The sequence below is a fragment of the Photinus pyralis genome, unplaced genomic scaffold (genome assembly GCF_008802855.1).
Source record: "Photinus pyralis isolate 1611_PpyrPB1 unplaced genomic scaffold, Ppyr1.3 Ppyr1.4_LG3b, whole genome shotgun sequence".
In the NCBI taxonomy this organism is placed as follows: Eukaryota; Metazoa; Arthropoda; class Insecta; order Coleoptera; family Lampyridae; genus Photinus; species Photinus pyralis.
Window position 1 is genome coordinate 21,304,557 of NW_022170510.1, and position 19,405 is coordinate 21,323,961.

General features: G+C 35.2%; 1 protein-coding gene across 1 annotated transcript in view; it reads right to left on the reverse strand.

Annotated features, from left to right (window-relative positions):
* Window positions 1-15,777, reverse strand: part of LOC116166414 (lachesin-like) — a 29,310-nt gene extending 13,533 nt beyond the window's left edge. The window contains exons 1-4 of the mRNA XM_031481367.1: window positions 15,726-15,777; window positions 14,947-15,044; window positions 5,985-6,192; window positions 1,888-2,046 (exon numbers count right to left, since the gene is read on the reverse strand). Coding sequence (XP_031337227.1) covers window positions 1,888-2,046; window positions 5,985-6,192; window positions 14,947-15,044; window positions 15,726-15,777 — 517 coding nt within the window. The remainder of the gene's footprint in view (window positions 1-1,887; window positions 2,047-5,984; window positions 6,193-14,946; window positions 15,045-15,725) is intronic.
* Between the last annotated feature and the right edge of the window lie 3,628 nt (window positions 15,778-19,405).

The window sequence follows — 19,405 nt, forward strand, 5'->3', positions numbered from 1 at the left end:
AAAGTGAGCAAACATTACGAAGGTTTTAAAATATATGAGGGGTATTGGCGAATATAACGAAATTAAGTTTTGAAGATGAAACAAAGAAGTTAGTGATACTGTCCTGAATATTTCATATTTTGGTAATAATCGGATCACTTGGCATAGATGCACGACTACGGCACTGGAGGTCCCTGGTTCGAAGGCAAATTCGGATATGGCTTTATGTAACCGTATAGTGGGTTGGGTTAGTTAATGCCTTAGCTAAATGCAATAGAATTAAAAATATGGGTAATACTGTTAATATTGTTAGGTTTATATGTGTATGTTAGTTATCCGTACTAGCACAGATTTTAATCTGTGGTACTAAGTGTGGAACTATAAGTACGAGAGTTAGGGAGATACACAAACACTGAGTGAAAGAGATTATGAATATTTTTAGAACTGGAAAGCCTCCTATATGCGTTTAAATTCGATTTTATTTAAATTATATTGTTGATCTCTGAGAGATATCTTTTTATTACGTAAACTAGTAACACTGATCAAATTAACCCCTCATACCATGAGGGATGAGGATATTATAGGGTAACCGATATTTTAACCCTATCGCATTCATTGGCAGCGATGATTTCAAGGGGCTTTATCATCTGGAGCACTGTAACAACAAGGAAATTTCTTGAAGGCTAATTTTGCGCGGCATGATTTTATTTAGACTTTGCCGGTCCAGATCACCATGACGTAACATACAATCATCAAAAATTAACTCTCTGGGAAGCAATTCTATATCTACTCGTATGTGTATGATACACATGGAACTAAAGGTAAATTTATCCTACACTAATTTCTCCAAAGGGTTTAAATTCGGGTCTAAATCTAGTCGTAGATTTTTACAAATAATGTCGTCTTAAATTCGTCTCTCTTCATTTTTGTTTTACATAAACATTTTAGTGAAAACTTCTTAACTTACACTATTTTTATATGTCAAGTAGGGCTAAAGCGGCACGGTATCGTTTTTATCATTTTGATAGGTACATGTTTATGTATTTATTTACACGTTGTCATAACATTAACATAAATTAGGTGGTATGCATTGTGACGTATCATAACTGGGATAAGTTCAATTAGCTACCAAATCGATATAATATAATCTGGTTTGCATCAGCACCGGCAGTGGATAATAAACAGTAAATTAACAGGAATCGAAAAGTAAACATTTTTTGTGAAGCTTGTATTTGCTGTATCGGTACATTGTTTTATTTTCTGGACAATCCATACGACCGGAACAAATATTTTATATGTAACTTGTTCAATGCAAAATTTTACGTATTGTATGTTTTACACTAATATGATACTGATACCAGTAGAAAAAACGTTTACGTACAGTTGAAGTATAAAATTGATTCTGCCACCAACGTAACACTAGGGTTGTTTGCAAGTAGCAAACACGGCGTTCTTTATTAGATTATCTTGATTTTCAACGTCGTTATAACTAGATAATCTCACGCCACTTGCACGGCAAAGATATTGTGGCCCTTATGAACTGTAATTCCAAATAGTTCAAAATAATTCCCGCCCAAACAAATAAACGAATGGAAATACATTTCTATCAAACCGAACATTTACAAAATCGCTAAATGGCACGTTTAGGGAACTTTAAATCCCGTGGGTTTCGTCAGAAATAAAAAAAAATAATGTCGCTGCCACTTATTGCACGCAAGGGAAAATTTAAAAGTCAGGCCGTTTATCTAATTTAATTGCTGTTTACTACCCTTTAATCGTAATTCGTAAAATGTCAATTTTTTATACTAAATGGTTTTAATTGTCCAATTTCCCTACATACAGTATTCGTAAAGTGTATATTAAAAACTCGGATTTTCGATCTTAAATAAAACGTTGGTGATGATTTACCTTCGTGCCCATTTCCTAAAGCGATAGCTTCCCCAGCCTCCCTTCTCCACGTTATTGCAGGTTCAGGTGATCCGGTGGCGGCACATTTAAAGCTCACGTTTGAGCCTTCCCGCACAACCATATCGGTACTTGTAGGATAATCCAAAATATCCGGAGGAACTGAAAGGATACAACAGAAAAGTGATATAGATTTATTGAACTGGCTGAAGTATGTATAATACGTAATGAAGTGTATGAACGGATGCTACAGAAGATGATGTATTATTATCAGGTAAATTTGTTGATGATTTATTAATGCGGTTTAACTCTTATACATAAAAGTGACAGGAACACGTTAAAATCAATAGCTTTCATCTTGGAGAATATTAATGGACCGTTTGATAAATTAAAGCGTAGCGTTTATGTTATGGAGGAGAGTATCTAAGCGTATCTCCTTTTTCACAGCGGAAAGCGGAAAGCTTATTATTTTTGTAATCAATTTAACTGTTGCTTTACATCATTGCACTGATACAATCGAATTTGTTCTTCATTGTTATGAGCGTGAACGGTTGTTTGTGATACATCGTTTAAATATGCAATTTTATGGGTAATAGAAATACCATAATGTCATAAACATTTCAACCGCTACAGTTAGGTACCTACATACACTATATTTGTTTATCTGCATTTGATTTATATTCAACGTTGTGGAAGCCCACAATTACAGTAAAAATGAGTATTTCGGTTTGTAAAAGTTCTAGCTCGAAGTGTAAACGATAGCATCATTTTATCATTTTATGGAGAAGAATTTAATGGAAGATCGTAGAGATTCCAAATCTATGGAAAATATCAGAAATAAATATTACTTCTCTCATATGTACATTGCTAAAAATATCAGATGTAATAGAAGTTCCATAAAAACCAAACCAGCAAACTTACACCAACCCAATAAACTTTCAAATCAAACAGAAATACATCGATTCCCAAAGGTCTGTGGAATAGAATTGATGCAACCTTGATTCAAATTTTTTTAGATTTTGGAAAAATTAAAGAAAGAATGAGTTGTTAGTTTAAATGTTACTTCAAAAACCAAAAAACTTTGCCACCACATAGCTCTAAATAATGAATTTACTTACGTATAGGTGGTGACGCTTATAAAATATCGGAGGTTTAGATACTACAGTTACCCAGAGTAAATCTTGGACAATGGACATGCCATGTACCTGAAATCTTCACCTCGGCACCTTGTAATTCTCAATATAAATACTTGACCTTTTGCCCTTTGAAAAGTCCTAAATAACGGGATGCTAATTTCGCAGAGCAGTCACGCATGGCATTCGGATTGTGTTGGGCACATATGGTACAACACGAAAGGAAATGTTTAAGATCAGCTATAAGTTTAGGCCAATAATAACGTTCACGTATTCTCCAAAAAGTTTTATATACCCCCTAGGTGACCTGAAATATCATTATTGTGACATTTGGTAAGACCGGACTTGCTAAAATCTTTAGGGACAAGAATCTTGAAATTCTCATGTTCTCGGGAATTAAGAACAAACTTAACGTATTTGCACAAAGATCCAAAAGTAGTTAGTAAGGCATTCGACAAAATTGATATAGGTCGGGCTCGGGTACTGTATACTGTAAGAAGACTGGGCCATTCCAACTTGGCAGTAGGCAGACTTAGGGTGGAATTCATAGATATTACTTAAGTTAGACTTCTAGTTAGACTTACACTTAACTAATTGCACACTTAGTTTAGTTTAAGTGGAACTTATATTTACTGCTAGTATTCCTACTTAACTGTCCGTATTTCGCGCGGTACTATAGCACTAATGTCATGCGTCACTTTCGCAAATATTTCTTTGAATACCAAAATATTGACAAGTACACGTTCAGTATGAGTAAAGTGTGAGTCTAACTTAAGTAACGAGCGTTACGCAGTTGTTCTACGATTGAGGGCGTGTATGGCAAAGGATAGGCGTCTTCGAGTGTAATAGAGATCAGTTTCCTGTAATCGACGCAAAATCGATAGGAATCTTTTTTTTTGATCGGGCTGACCGCCGAAGCCCATCCACTTTTTGGAAGTTCAATATTCCCATGTTCGAACATTTTTTCGACTTCCTCATTAAGGACTTTTTGTTTGGTTGGACCAAGTGAATTCCCTATGACTATGAACTTGTCGTCCAGCAAATTATTCCAAGGTTGTCGTCTTTCATTGTGTTTAGAGCGGTCCCTCAAAAATGCCCGACAAACGGACTACAGGTATTTCGGAAGAGAAATGTCAAACATTATCGGGAATAATGCCCATACGATTCCAAATATCTATGCCCAGAATTAAATCATGACATAAGGCAGGCATAACCAGCAACTTCAAAATGATAGTCTCAGATTTTAGGCTGAGTGGAGCTTCTGGAGGTTCTGTGGGAAGGCGGATGAAACTACCGAGCCTGTGGTCTGTCCCTGTGATGCCTTGGTCCAAGACAAACATAGCCAAGTGGAGACAGGTTTGCGATATTCAATTTTCGGTGACTGCTCGGATGGTAGAAACTTTTAAGTTTTAATAAAAAGCAAACCTTAACATTTCTTTGGTCAACTGAACAAAGCTTTTTCCGTAAACGGGCAACAAGCATTAAACTTATTATACAACCTTGGTTAACTTACAGATTTATTTAAAAAAATTGACGAACTGCGTTCTCAACAAAATCGAGTCTACCACCCGTAATTTAGTGTAAACAGATGAACACGCTTTTTTTACCGTGGCGAAAAGTAACAGCCGCAGCTCCCTCGTTTTTACGCTGATTCCAGTATTTAAAGGAATACCACTTCCACTGTGAAATAACCTCCTTCTTCAGGATTTTTAAAAACACCGCCATTTCGCTTCGAAGAAACACGTCCCCACTTACGCCAAGAATACGCGCACATAAAAATCTAATCAAAAAAATTTTACGCAATTACAAACAATTATAAATAAATTCAAATACAAAATTTTAATTTATTATGTGTAAATCTGGGCGATTATTTACTAATAAGCACATAGTTGATTTATTGTACGGGATGCACGTTGCGTGGCTATGACTGAGCGACCGTTAGAAAAGTATATCTAGACGGCGAACGCGCGTTCCGCCTTCGTCCACTCCATGATGATGACTACACCACGCGGCGGAAAAACTTTATATGCGCTTCTCTCAAATATACCTATTCCCATTTTCGTCGGAGCAACCGTCGCCTAAGGGCGCCGAATACAAATCAGCAAGTTCCTCTGCCCCACCCGTACAATAAATCAACTATGTGCTAATTTGTAAATAATCGCCCAGATTTACACATAATAAATTAAAATTTTGTTATATACGTATTCATGTTTTTCGTACTGAGAAACTGAAGAGGGCTGTAAAGAGCAGCGATACAAACGGCAGGGTTAGTGCATACAGTAACGATTAATATCAATAACCAATGATAATATTTGAAATTAACAGTAACAGAAGAACTTGGATAACTGCATGAGGTGGCTTAACAGATTTGAAATACCTAGCGGGGCTAATGCAGGAGTAATTAAAATTGTCAATTGTTTATCTAACAGCTTCAAAATTGAACGGATGAAGACCCATCTACGCCAAGTTGCAAAAAACTATACATACCTTGAGCAGTTTTTAGAACCAATTTAAAAATAATAGCAAAGCATGATGTGGTCAATGCCGACTTTAATCTAAGCACTATTTTAATAAAACTAAATAATTCTATACTTATTTTATACTACAATTGTACGGAAAAGTACCTTTTACAAACATTTACATTTAAAAGTATCCCAAGTGTGATAAAGGGTCAGAGAGAGCAGAAATACTTTGTGCTACAGGGAATCTTGTGTAGTGCCAAAGTTCCAGCAGGAAACAGTGGTTTAAGGAATAGACGGATGTAAGAATGAACAAAGTGTACTGAATATAGCTAATGCATATCAATAGGTAATAATTATGTATTGAGCGTTTAGCATTTTGTCGCATTCAAATCTTATTTATATAAAGAAAAAAGCATCCATTGTTAAACCCTCTTACACCTTTTGCACTTTTAACGATGTGCGTAAGTAATTAGCCCGTACATTTATTGTTGTTAAATGCACTTACCCACCACATCCAGGTATCCCACTTGACTTTTCATAGGATCCGTATTAATTTGACACATGTACCATCCACGATCCGATTCCCGTACGTCTCTAATGTGCAGGTACCACACTCTGTGCTCGCTATGTGTAACTCCTATCCTGTGATTCTTGGTAATAACGTGACTATGAATAGTTAAAATTGTCTGAGTGTCGACACGCAACCAAGCAACCTGGAACAATAACGAAATTATGTAAATGTACGTAAATCTTACATACGTTTTTCTCGTATTACCAGTAAGCGGCTGTAAAAGTAATTTACTTTGGGAAATAATGTGGTGAACATTAAAATTCATCGCATTGTACATTAAGACAACTCGGGTGGGTTATTTCCGTAACCTTTTTTACCGCTTTAATTAAAAATTAATATTACTCTAAGATAATTCACGCGGTAGTAGCACTTTTAAAAAGGATGTCTAACTTTCTACCATTTTAATAATATTTATGATTAAACTTTTTTTGTCTTAAGCGTAATTTATTATCCGGGTTTTTGTAACATCCTAGTTTAGTCGCGTGCGTAGAGCCGGTTACATCTAAATCTTTATTTATGTAAAGAAATTTGCAGATTCGAAAATAAAATTAGTATGAAAAACAGTTTACGGCCACAATTATATTTTAATAAACTTTAAGGCGCTTGATTGTTGCGAAATTAACTTAGACTGTCAACGAAATTACAAAGGGTTTTGTTATTTTAAAACCTACGCTACATTTTTACACTATTAGCTTCAGTTATTCTATTTAGGTACAAAAATCCAACGCCTCTTCACGAATAATTGTTTACTTGATCTTGGCGAAGTGGAGTGTTTAAAAATAAAGCATTACCTTTTATAGCTTCACCCAACGTCAACATTCATCAAAACCCAAATTGCGGGGTTCTGTGCTTCTTTTCGTACGCAAGTTGTAATGTCCGTCGTTTGTCTAACGTTTAATTCGTATCGCATCGTATCGTATGGAATGGGTGGCAGTTCCTAGGTAGAGACGTTTTCAGGTCGCATCAACAGCCTGTGTGTGACTTGACGACAGTTATGACTGCCGGGACCGCCAGCTTTACATCGAAGCATGACAGTCGGGAGATGTTCTGTACCACTAAAAACCGGCAAGTTGTGGGATTCGAACTCATAACCTGTGAGGTTAGAGTCCAAGTCTTAAACTACGCCAAACTATATACGGAAAGCTAGCGGAAATAACCCCTTCGTTGTGGGGGTGCAACGATACGAGGGGCGCGCTTTATTTGACATCAAACTCGAAATATGAATATACTAAACCAAAATTGATACTGCCTTTTGACTCTAGTACAAATTAGTACAAACAGACATATATTCACAGGTTCAAGAGTTGCAAGGAAGGGGGGTGGGGGTGGAGGGATTGTTTTGACAGGAGGCTTCGTTACACTTGTGGATATTAACAAAGAAATGACCGTGAGTTTTAGCCCAAAAGTTAAATGTGAAAAATCCTAAATTTGATGATATAAGGGTCGAAAATAATCAGAAGTTAGAGGGAATAAATATGGTAATGAAATCGTAAAAAATGATATGAAGAGCTTAAGAGAAAAACGGGTTAGTTTTAAAGCGGAAGTCAATCGAATATTACTGGATGCGGGGCAAATATGGCAACGTGAGACGTCGAATGTATAGAGAGAGAGAGAGAGAGGCTGAAAGGTATCGCTGGGAAGATCTGGATGGATTAACGCAATTGATATCGTTTATATGCAAAGTAATGTTATGCAAGAGAAGAGATAGGGAAGATTAAATATGGGATGGGGTAGCTAAAATTAATTGAATGAATTTTGGAAGCTTAAACAAAAAGTGCGCGGAAAAACACACAGTTTTGAAGAGGAAATAGGGTTGAAAGCAATTAAAGAGGATATTACGACATACGACAGTTTACTGAGAATTTTTAAAACGTACGATAAGTATAGTCGATGAGGTAAGGAAAGGTAATTACGTTTCTAAAGCAAGTGAGCATGGATTTGATTACGCTAGGACGAGAGAAGCGAACCAATATCGGTGTAATCGGAAATTTGGAGAATACGCTAATGGGAATATAATATAACAGGTATGGGAGAAATGATCAGGATAGTATACAACAGGAATAGGGAAGAACTTAATTACAGGGCGACCAATAAAAATCAATACCGCAAAAAACAAAAAGAAGATAGAGACAATGTGATTCAGATTCACAAGCAAAAAGAGCGAGAATTTTCAGGGAGAAAACTGACAGTACTAGGGATGTACAGAATGACATTAGGGGTTGGCAAGTGGATAAACTAGTTAAGGAAGTGCCAAAATTGGATAATGTAGAGGTGATGATGGACGTTAATGGAATTTTCATTGCACCCTCGAGTACACCGTCATTTTAAAGTGATGCATAAATTCTAAAAACCAAAATAAAATAATAAATTACTAAGCACTCCTAATAGTGTAGGAAAATTAGATTTTTTAGAAGAAAAAATTTATAAAGTTTTGAAATTTTGGTTATGAAATCTCAGTAGGAACCTAAATACAGATCCGAAGAATTCCCACGTCTCCGGTGGGAGCTTCATCCCCTTTTGCCCAAAAAACCACCCCCAATCGTGACCTCACGGTCTTTTTCGGCGATTTGCTCGTAAACCACAGCTTGTACGATAAAATATTGAAGGACTTTTTATATTCTCCATTAAATTCTCTATAAAAATGTACTCTATCGTGTTTGCGTATCTCCCACCCAACGCTCGTAAATGACCTTAGAAAATAGGCATAATTTTCAGCGCGAAGAGAAAAATGAGCCAAGCGCAGTTTTTTCGTCGATTTTCTCTAAAACTATTAGTCTGTGCAAAAAAATGTAAAGAATCGAGACTAAAGAGCAGTTTTTCTCTACAAAGTGCATATACACTAATATATTTATGAACAAGTGTTAGTGTTCATATGAATACTTTCTTATATTTGTGAATTTGTACTTTGAGTCCGTTTCCACACCACCTTTGAGGTGCTCTCGGCGCGTTTTTTTTACGTGGTTTCCCCTATAGGCCTATTCCACTGATAAAATATGTCATTCATCAATTTTCCTCTGCAAAGTCGACGTCCTCGATCGAATTGAAACAACTTTGCCCATGACAACTAGAGCACATTGTGGAACAGCGCAAACCAACTTTGACACAGCTACATCGCTTTCCACACCCCTTTTTCCAGCCGCAGGATATAAGCTGAAGAATTGAAGTTGGAGCTGGCGCTTCAGTCATAACCACTGGCATTAGAATGTTTTTACTTTTTCTCCAGCCCCATTCAGTTGCAGTTAAAGTTTTTCCTCGCCACGTATGAATTTGATGAAAAACCCTATATGAATGTTGTGCTAATGCAGCAGATGTTTGTTGATGTGACAAGGTTATTTTCTGAAATGAAATATTCACTATTATTTGCCCTATTGAGGTTATGATGGTAACTGCCGCATATATTTCAAGTACATTTACTTAAGATTCAGAAATAGAAAATGCATAGTTATAAAAACATAATCCTATTATAATATGTGCATATTGTAGAGAAAAAACTGCTCTTTAATGTCGATTCTATATATTTTTGCTCATAATACTAGCACTTTTCGAGATTATCGCCGTGAGTAACGTCGCTGGGCGCATTTTTCTCTTCGCGCTGAGAGCTATGCTTATTTTCCAAGGTCATTTACGAGCGTTGGGTGGGAGATACGCAAAAAACAGTAAGATACATATTTATAGAGAATTCCATGGAGAATATAAAAAGTCCTACAACATTATTTCGTAGAAGTCGCGGTTCACGAGCAAAACGCCGAAATAGACCGCGAGGTCACGATTGGGGGTGGTTTTTTGGGCAAAAGGGGATGAAGCTCCCACCGGAGAGGTGGGAACTCTTCGGATATGTATTTGGGTCCCTGCTAGGAGTTCATAACCAAAATTTCAAAACTTTATAATTTTTTTCTTCTATTCCTTGTTTTTCGAACTAACTTGCTTACACTATAAGGACAAACAAATACTAAGATTGACACAAATCGATCGTCGCATGTAAAAATAATTACCTTATTTGTCAGCTATGCTCAATGTTCTATTTTGGACACATTCAATGGTTGTTAGTAGATAGTATTACTAGAAAGAAAAAAACCGTCTTAAGCCATGGAATTATGCACGTCACAGGCATAATAATACGTATACGTCTTAAAAGCGAATTTCACGCAAAAACTTTTTAATGCCATAAGTTATATTCAGTCCCTTTGGTAATGAGGAATTTACTAATACCGAAATTGTCTTTTAGTTTGAAATTTAAATTCACCGAATAACTGCCCGTTATTCATGCGAACTTATTTGCTTTATAAATTTTAAGCAGATGTATTAACAAACTTTAATGCCGTTTGATGTTAGAAACATTTATACGTAATGTAAACACCAAATGGGCATCCTTGTGTCTAACATTCTGTGCCTAAAGTAATTAGCTCTTTCAGACAGCCTTTTGTATGTTTGATTACGAAATTAATAGCTGCTTAGCCTTAATGAAGTGGGTGAATATGTATGTATATATTCATTACTAAAGTGAAGTTTAGCGTGCCTAGAAATTTCGGGTCGTATTTTATGAATTATAAATCTTTCATTTGAAATTATCAAAGTTTGGATAAAATTTAATTATATGTTTGAACGGGGATATGTATATTATTTCTTGAATAGATTTAATCTCTATTTAAACGGGTAATTATTGTTTGTGAACGTAGTGAGAGGTTTTGTAATGAGATTAAGCATCAATAAAAACAAAGTGTTTGAACATTATGAAAATTGCGACATAACGTGCCGAATGAGGAGATTTCTATCTGTTTGATCGTTATCCACACCGAAAATATCACCCGTGTCATTTTCAGTGGTTTTTCCGTTAGGGTGTTAGGGCGTTTTGTGGATTTACTGAACGTTGGAAATGGAAACTTTGAAGCATTGCACCTCGCATTGCACTTTGTATCAGAGAATGTCGGATGTTACTATCAAGCAGAGTAATTGAAAAATCAACGACCATACTATACCACATAGCACATCCAAAATGTATTAACATGTCGTCTAAAATGTTATATCAATTTTATGAACTTCCAACTTTCCACATTCTCACCTTCCCTATACAAATAAACACCCCTAAAAACAGCAAAAAATATTGCATTCAAGATAGTTTCGAATTTGAAGTAAACAACCTTCTTTGGAAATGAGCAGTTTACTTCAGCGTGTGAGTAGTTATTTCATGTTCGCATTAGAGTATCTTGGTTGAATGCAACCAACGAACGCGAAACAGCTACCCTGTTTGCTTGAAGCAAATTCAGGGAGACCAAAGAACCTATTAATCGTTATTAATCAGTGAAACGCGAGGTGAAACGTCAAACTGTCGTTAATTGATTTGGTCTCGAAAAAAGAACCAAAAAGTCATAACATCCGTACATCCGTACAATCTAACAGCAAAGGAATTGCATCAGCTACATTATGAAGTGTTAATTTTATATGGCTCTTAAAAATCTTACAAAAAAACTTGTTCGTTTTATTATTTGATGCAATAATAGTATATTTTATTAGGGGGCTAGAAAAGAGACATTTCCGCGCGCGAGGCATAGCTGAACGCGGGAAGCAAGCACGGAAGAAGCATTTCTGGACGTACAATGAATATTTTTAGTGCACTTTCACTTTCAAAAAATAAAAAGTGCACTTCTACGCTCTTGACGTCTGTCTGTCAGCCTGAATCACAAAGGTTCCGAAACTACACCACTTAGAAACTTGGTATTGGTGTCATTCGATCAGAAATTAAAAATTATTTCATGCTTGTATTCTCGTTAAAGTATGAAATATCCATAAAGGCTATTAAAATCAAAAAACAAATTTGAAAGTGCACTCTTCGCCTTTTACTCACAAGTGGCTTAACGATTTTTTTAAATTATATTTCTTTTAAATAGGTAATATAGAAAACAGAAACACTTAAGCATTTTATTTTATGATTTTCATAATTTATCATGGTTACTCTCAAATCATTTCCAAGGTAATTTGTTTAATTAGTATATTTCAGATAAGGTTGACGAAACGTAAAAAATATTACACATGTCGAAAAAATTTTAAGTTTTTTTTTTAATTCAGCTCAGGCAAAGAGTCGATGGGATTGAGAATTTTTTTTTCGTGCGCCAGCTTAAAAAAGGCCAACTTCCATTATATATATTTAATATTACTTTAAACGAACTGTTATAATTCGTAGAATGAAATTTGGTTGTATCTGAGTTAAATTTTTAGATTTTGTTTGTTTGTTTTTTTCTTGTTTTGTTTAATGAATGGTTAACGGCTCGCTATAACTTTAATATTTCTTTTTTAGATATTGTCCTGTTATAGAGTATTTATTACTTGTTTGGACAATAAATGTTATTATTATTATTATTCCTAATACAGATCTAAATAAGGTGACTTTACCTTCGATTCGAAAACAAGTGTGGGCATTTCGCCCAGAACAGTTGTACTTCTGTAATACGACCACCCTAATGATCGTTACTTACATAAAAAGGTGCATCCAATAAAATTACAATACCAATTCAGATTAATTCAAACTTACGAACCTCTTTAATAAATGGGTTTCGGATGGCGACATAGGTATACCGAAAAAACGTGGTTAACCAAATATGGAATCCGATGAAAATAAAGTTTAAGTACCTCGGAAAGGCATCAACAAATTCCCATTCACGCAAGTACTAAGTTTAGATAAATAATATAGGAAATTTAACTTAATGGCTTTAGATTTTCCATTTCAGATTTCCTCATCTTCCAAGACATCTTCCGCAGAGTAAGTGCTTCTCATTTCAACGACAAAAGCAAAAATGATCTTCCCCGTTCCCATTTGTACCAAGTTGTCCTCCTAACGCAGTAAAAGCGCATTCAGGCAGTCACTCAAACTAATGGCACATTCAACGCAACAACGGAACGTTACAAATTAAGCACCTATTAAACTTCTAAAGCATATTACAAGTACATAAATGAAGTAAATTGTAAATTGGTAATGATTATTGTTAATTGGAGTGGTAATTAGGGGATGCTTATCACACTTGCCGAAAGGAATAGGCACTAACATTATTGTGGTCCACGTTTGGCATTTATGCTAGGTATTTTTATTTTTAGCGTATTTTCTTCAAAGTGAAAAATCGCTATTGGTTACACTTTGTCGTCCATCCGTCCGTCCGTCCGTCATACGTACTCCTTCTACACCACTGAACCGATTTTTTTATTTATGAAGATATTTAAATGAAACTTTATACGTAAACACTACGAATTTAAGTAAAATTAACGACGGTTTCAAAATGTTGTTTTGCGCATGCGCAATGCCAATGAAGGCATTTAAATGCAATTTTATACATAGGCATTTGGATTAAAGACAAACCTAACAAATGAAACTAAAACTAATACCGGTTTCAAAATTACTGTTTACGCATGCTGTATGTTTTATTTATGAAATTAGACTTGTTAAACTTGTTTGATTTGTTAGGTAATAAATTTTTAGTTGTAATTTAGGCTATTTCACGCAATTCTGGTGGGCTATAACTCAATTCTTGGGCCATTATTTCCGAACTTCAAATTTTGAATCAAGAATGTCAAATTACCAGTTCTACCAACCTAAACGTCAGAATAACAAAATTGACAATTTTTCAATCTCTAATCCATGTTGATACTTCGTATTAAAATTCATGGATTCCCTTATTTTAATGCAAAATAGAAAAAAATAATATAAGAAGCACTGTGTGTGGGACTAGTTTTATCCTTCCCTCTAATGAACGAAAATAACGAAAGGAATTAATTTCTACCAACCATAGCCCTCTCCCTCGACCTCTTATCGTGATCAGGTATATTCCCTTATACCTCAAGAACGGATTGTCGGAAGAGGGTACTCACAAAGAGCGATGAGACGTCTACAAGAAATATATCCATTGGTGATGTCAAAACAAAAGCTATTTCGGTTAAAAAAAATCTGCACAATAGTTGTGCACAATTTATACTTGTTATACATGCGGCGTTATTATACGAACGTTGTAGATTTCTAGTAACAAAAAGTAAATTGTAAATTAGAAGAAATTGAAAACCGGTCCCTTTATAAGACAATTTTCATCTTGTGAAACCGATGTTGAGATTCTTCAATGTATAATGTAGTATTTTGCAGTAATTAGAAAGTTTGAAAACAAATTATCAGATTTAAACCCTATACCTTTCCACCAACTCTTATTACTAAAACAGACGAAGGTAAGACGATGTTTCGTTGGTATATGGGGGCATATAAATGATATAAAGTAGGTAGTATGTCGTTCCCCGACGAAACTGTTTGATGCGGTATTTGTTTGCCCCCATAAACTTTCCCCTTCGATAGGAAAACAATCTCGGAGAGGAAGGTTAATGGTTAATTCGAAAAGGAAATATAATGACATATTCTGTAAAGGACTGCGTAACTAATTTAATTTAATTCCGGTAAAACATTTATTGTGAATTCGTGAGATAAAGAATTGCGCTTCTGGGTTGTAACAATTACTCTCAGCGAAAGGTTAATAAGCATCACATTAATTTCACTAAAAAAAAGTTTATGGCAGCTTTTGCCTATTAACCTCATGGATTTTAAGGAGAAATTAGTCTCTAGGAACGGCTGTGCTAGGCGTTCCTCTCTGGAATTCTTTTAATGAATCCGAACGGGAGCGCTAAAAGTTTCAGCAGAGCGGGCCGTGCAGCGCTTTGGGCAATAAGAATACGTTTTGCAGGTAAATAAGTTTAATTTAGGAAAATGTTTTTCTACCTTCTAATACGACTTACTGTCAGTTTAAAATCCAGGCCACTAAGTATTTGGAACTTTCATTATGTTTTTTAATTATAACCTTATAGAAACCATTTTTCCCCTTGAAGCATTCTATAGGCGCAGTTAAAAATAATGAAACGAAAAAAACGAACTCACCTTAAATGTAGATAGGTTATCTACCCCACATTCTATTATTGCTTCCCTTCCTACGGGAATCGTTACATTTACTATCGGACCGGTGAATTTGGGGTTATCTGAAAATAAAAATGCACTTAAATGTTGAATATTGAAAAGTAGGCGTTTAAACAAATATATCTTTTCCACGCTGTAACACCGAATAAATTTAACCGAGCGAATATGATTGAAGGTTACATATTTTTTTGCGTATACCAGAAAAAAGATTTAATGCACCCATTTCCTGGTAACGCGTACAGACAAAACCTATACAAAAAAAGCTAGGATCCGGAGTGGGAAAACTAAACAATGGAACCTGATGTATTGATTGTTTGTTCCGAAAATCACGAATTCACACCTCATTTTAAGTTTATCGCAAACGTGATAAAACATTTTTGGAGATCATAACATTTTATGTTCGAGAATGCCGATTTTGATACTTTGAAGGAACATTAAACAATACCTACTACTCAATCTGTCTACGTAAAAATGTTAAAGCGCGTTACAGCTTTCTTGCTTCCAAAATACTAATACGACGTTTGAAATCTAAGTATTGGAACAACTTGGTGTACAGAAAAAATTGTAAACGTAAGATAAAAAAATTAAAGGAAAAAACATAATCTGATGGAACAACCGTATAGACTCTAATACTTGCAGAACTCAGTTCATATTCAGTCCTGCTGTAATTGCAGTAGGTAATTTCCTTTTCAATTTTGAGAGTATCCAAACACCTGCAAAATGCTTCAATTTCTCTTTTATACCATTAGCTACCTTCAAATTTGGTAAATCACGCTGTAAGCAATAAACATCCATTCATAGCATATTTAGTGGGTGCTGTGGTTGCAATGCGTCATTAAATTGTATTATAAAACATTTCTAAATAACAAGACTCCGTGTAGAGGATTTCCACATAGGACTAGTAGTTGCATTTGCGGTAAACAAACCTCTATGAAGTTCTCTACTCTATTTCAGAACATTGATTTAAAATTTACGCTATTGTAATTTCAAACATTATGGTGCCACCAATTACGTAATTTGTGCAAAATTCACACGTGTGTCCGTTAAATTGATTATATAGAATGCATCATTTTCACGACTATTAAACTGTTTTTTGAGTACGACCGCCATCTTGAATTTGTTTAAATAGCAACAGGTCATATTATGAGACGTCATTATAAAGCTTATTTTTCTCTCTTTCTTACTACCTTAATCATGAATGGTGTTAAATTAGAAAATGGTCCATATTTCACAAAATTAAGATTTATTTCTCACGTAATACCATATTTGTAAAGAAATACACCATATGTACTGTGTCTGTGTCACTTATTAAACACCTGTTCATTGTTTTTTGTTAATTCTTGACGTTCTGTTAATTTAAAGGTATCTACGTTTAAAGTTCAATACATTAGTCAACTAAGCATATGGCAAGGTTTCTCTATTTTTTCTGTACCTTATTTTCGAATTTAAAAACATCATACATGTTAAAGTATTAAGAAAGAGAAAAAAATAAGCTTTCTAATGACGTAGCACATGACCTTAGATGACAAAACTCAATACGATAAATTATACACTGACTTTTCTAAAGCCTTTGATAGTGTGAACCATGACATTTTGCTCGAAAAGTTAGCTCGGTTTGGTTTTCTCGAATGGTCTATTAAAATTCTTTTCGTCTTATCTTTCTTCTCGAGAGCAGTTTGTGGTTTTTGGATCGGCTACGTCTAAGGTGTTCAGTGTACCATCGGGGGTGCCACAAGGGTCAAACTTGGGACCATTGTTATTTATAATGTTAATTAATGACTTGACCGAAGTAATTAAGTATGCAAATGTTTTAATGTTTGCAGATGATTTGAAGCTGAGCTACCAAATAAAAGACTACTCGGATTGTCAAAAGCTACAAACTGATCTCGATTCCATAGTACAATGGGGTTCTAATAATTACTTACCCCTGAACATAGATAAATGTAAATGCCTACGTTTTTCTCGTAAGGCAGATGATATTATATTTCAGTACAACATTCAGGGAAGAGTATTAGAGGTTGTTAGCAATCACAAAGATCTGGGAGTGCTTTTTTATGCCAAATTGAAATTCGACCTACATATCCAGAATGTCATTAAAGCCGCGTACTCTAGCTTGGGATTTATCTTGCGATGTTCGCATTGTTTTAGAAATCAAAAAACGTTTAGTGTTATATTATGCATTAGTGCGATCTAAGCTGGAATATGCAGCTACCATTTGGTCACCATATACGAAAAAGCATATAAAGGCAATCGAAATGATTCAAAGTAAATTCTTACGCTCTCTTCACTTTAGACTTACGAGGGTATACCCCCACTACGAACATTATGAATATTTAATAAATGTGTATAATTTTACGAGACTAAGTGATCGAAGACGTAATATCTCATTAATATTTTTGTTTAAGCTTCTTAATAATCAGATAAACTGTTCCTATTTGCTGTCTCTAATCAATATCAATGTCCCCGATCATAGAACGAGAAGTAAATTCACAATGTTTGAAATCCCTAGAGTACGTTCAAAAACGCATGACAATTCACCAATTAACCGAATGATGACGTTGTACAATGATTTGCACAAAGTTCAAAAGAACAATTTGCACTTGTTTGGCCTGTCTTTATCGCAATTTAAGAAAAATTTAGTTTTATGTTTATAAAAATACTATTTATCAGATAGTTACTTGTATACGTTTTTTTTTAGTCACAATCATTGTCCTCAAAACTTTATATGGAATGTTTTTCTGTTGTTTTGAGCAAATACATAAATAAATAAATAAATAAATAAATCATGTTTATTTAACCTTCATGAAACTAAAAGGCAAATGAAAACATGTCAGGTCGGCAGCTCCAATCTTTCTAGAGTCCGATACTTATTCCGAAGCGATATACCTAATTCACAGTATCACAGTGCATAGCTGTGAGAGTACGTAAGAATCTGGTGACCATAGAGTGGTGAGGTACTAAAAAATCAAACCTGGAGTGACGGAACAGACGACGAACGTATTAATCCTCCAACGGCACCGGCTGGAAGACCGATCAATCGTAATCGCAAATCGCGAATGAAAGGTTTCGGACTTTCACAGAGTGAAATCGCAACCAATCTCTAATGCGAAGCATTCTTCAACTGGTACATCTACGCAAACTGCTGTAGCAGAGGGCGTCATCGGCCACCACAATGGATTCCGAAAAACTAAACGCAAACAGCGAGATATAACTCTCGCCAGGAAAGATTGCCGGCCACAGGACACCTTGTGCGATCTACACTCTATGTTTTTCTTAAGATGCGAGCGACTTCCAGAATAGGATCGTGCTAATGTTGAACGAAAAGCCGTTTTCTCAACATTGACACGATACTATCCCGGAAGTCGCTTACATCTTTAGAAAAACATAGATCGTAGATCGGGATCAAGTGTTCTGTGACCGGCAATCTTTCCTGGCAGGTTTATATTCATCAAGCCATCGTCGCAACATTTTCAAGAAAAACTAGATAATTGAAAAATCCACGTAGTCACGCCTACTAGGATTCTGTATTCGGTCCGTGCATGTATAGACTATAATTTAATTCTGTATCAAACACGCGGTTTAAGCAGATCGATAATGTCCCAACATTTCTAGTAGTTATAAACGATTATCGTTTTATTGCGTCATCGTTTACCATTTGTTGTTGTTTTTCTAGTCTTTCCTTGATGAAGTATACATGTACAGTCTCTTGTAAAAGTAATGTCCCTCGGATAGGTACCTACCACTGTAGCATAGGCAACCAACATCCCAGTCGCCTAGTCCAAGTTGGATTTGCGGGTGTGCGAGGTAGCTATCTATAGTAATGCGATTCATTTTCAGCAGATATTCCCATTTAGCCAAACTAAATACTAGTTAGTAGAATAAAAGTGAATGCCATCGATTTATTAGCTCAAAGGATCTGCGCTGCACATCCTTGGCTTGGTGCAGTAAACATTTTTACATTTCTTACAATTGGTTTGGTGCGTTTTAAATTTGCAAATAGTTTAGCTAGAGACTATTAAGACAAAATAATGGCCTTTCACTTTTTAATTTTTTGAGTAGGTTTTCTTCTAACGAAATAAAGGTGATATTCTTGTCCTTTAATGACATTGAAATTCCAGTGTCATTAATAATTACTTGCGAGTTGCGAGTAGGTCTCCTCATGGAATGCGATTAATTGCCCTACAAGTGCACTGTGCAACAATACCTTTCTTTTGTAACTAGCATCAGAAATTAAATGATATGCATTTGTGATACTTGGTCGTGGTTGATTTAATATCGAATTTAGTTTAGGAGAGCTTTTACGTTGCATATTTCTGAGTAGGTAGGCATTTATAAGGATATTTAGTCCAGGTTATAGGTATAATATTTTTTGACAAAAAAATTAGTTACCAGTTAAACCGGCTTTTTCATGCAGGTGAAATGA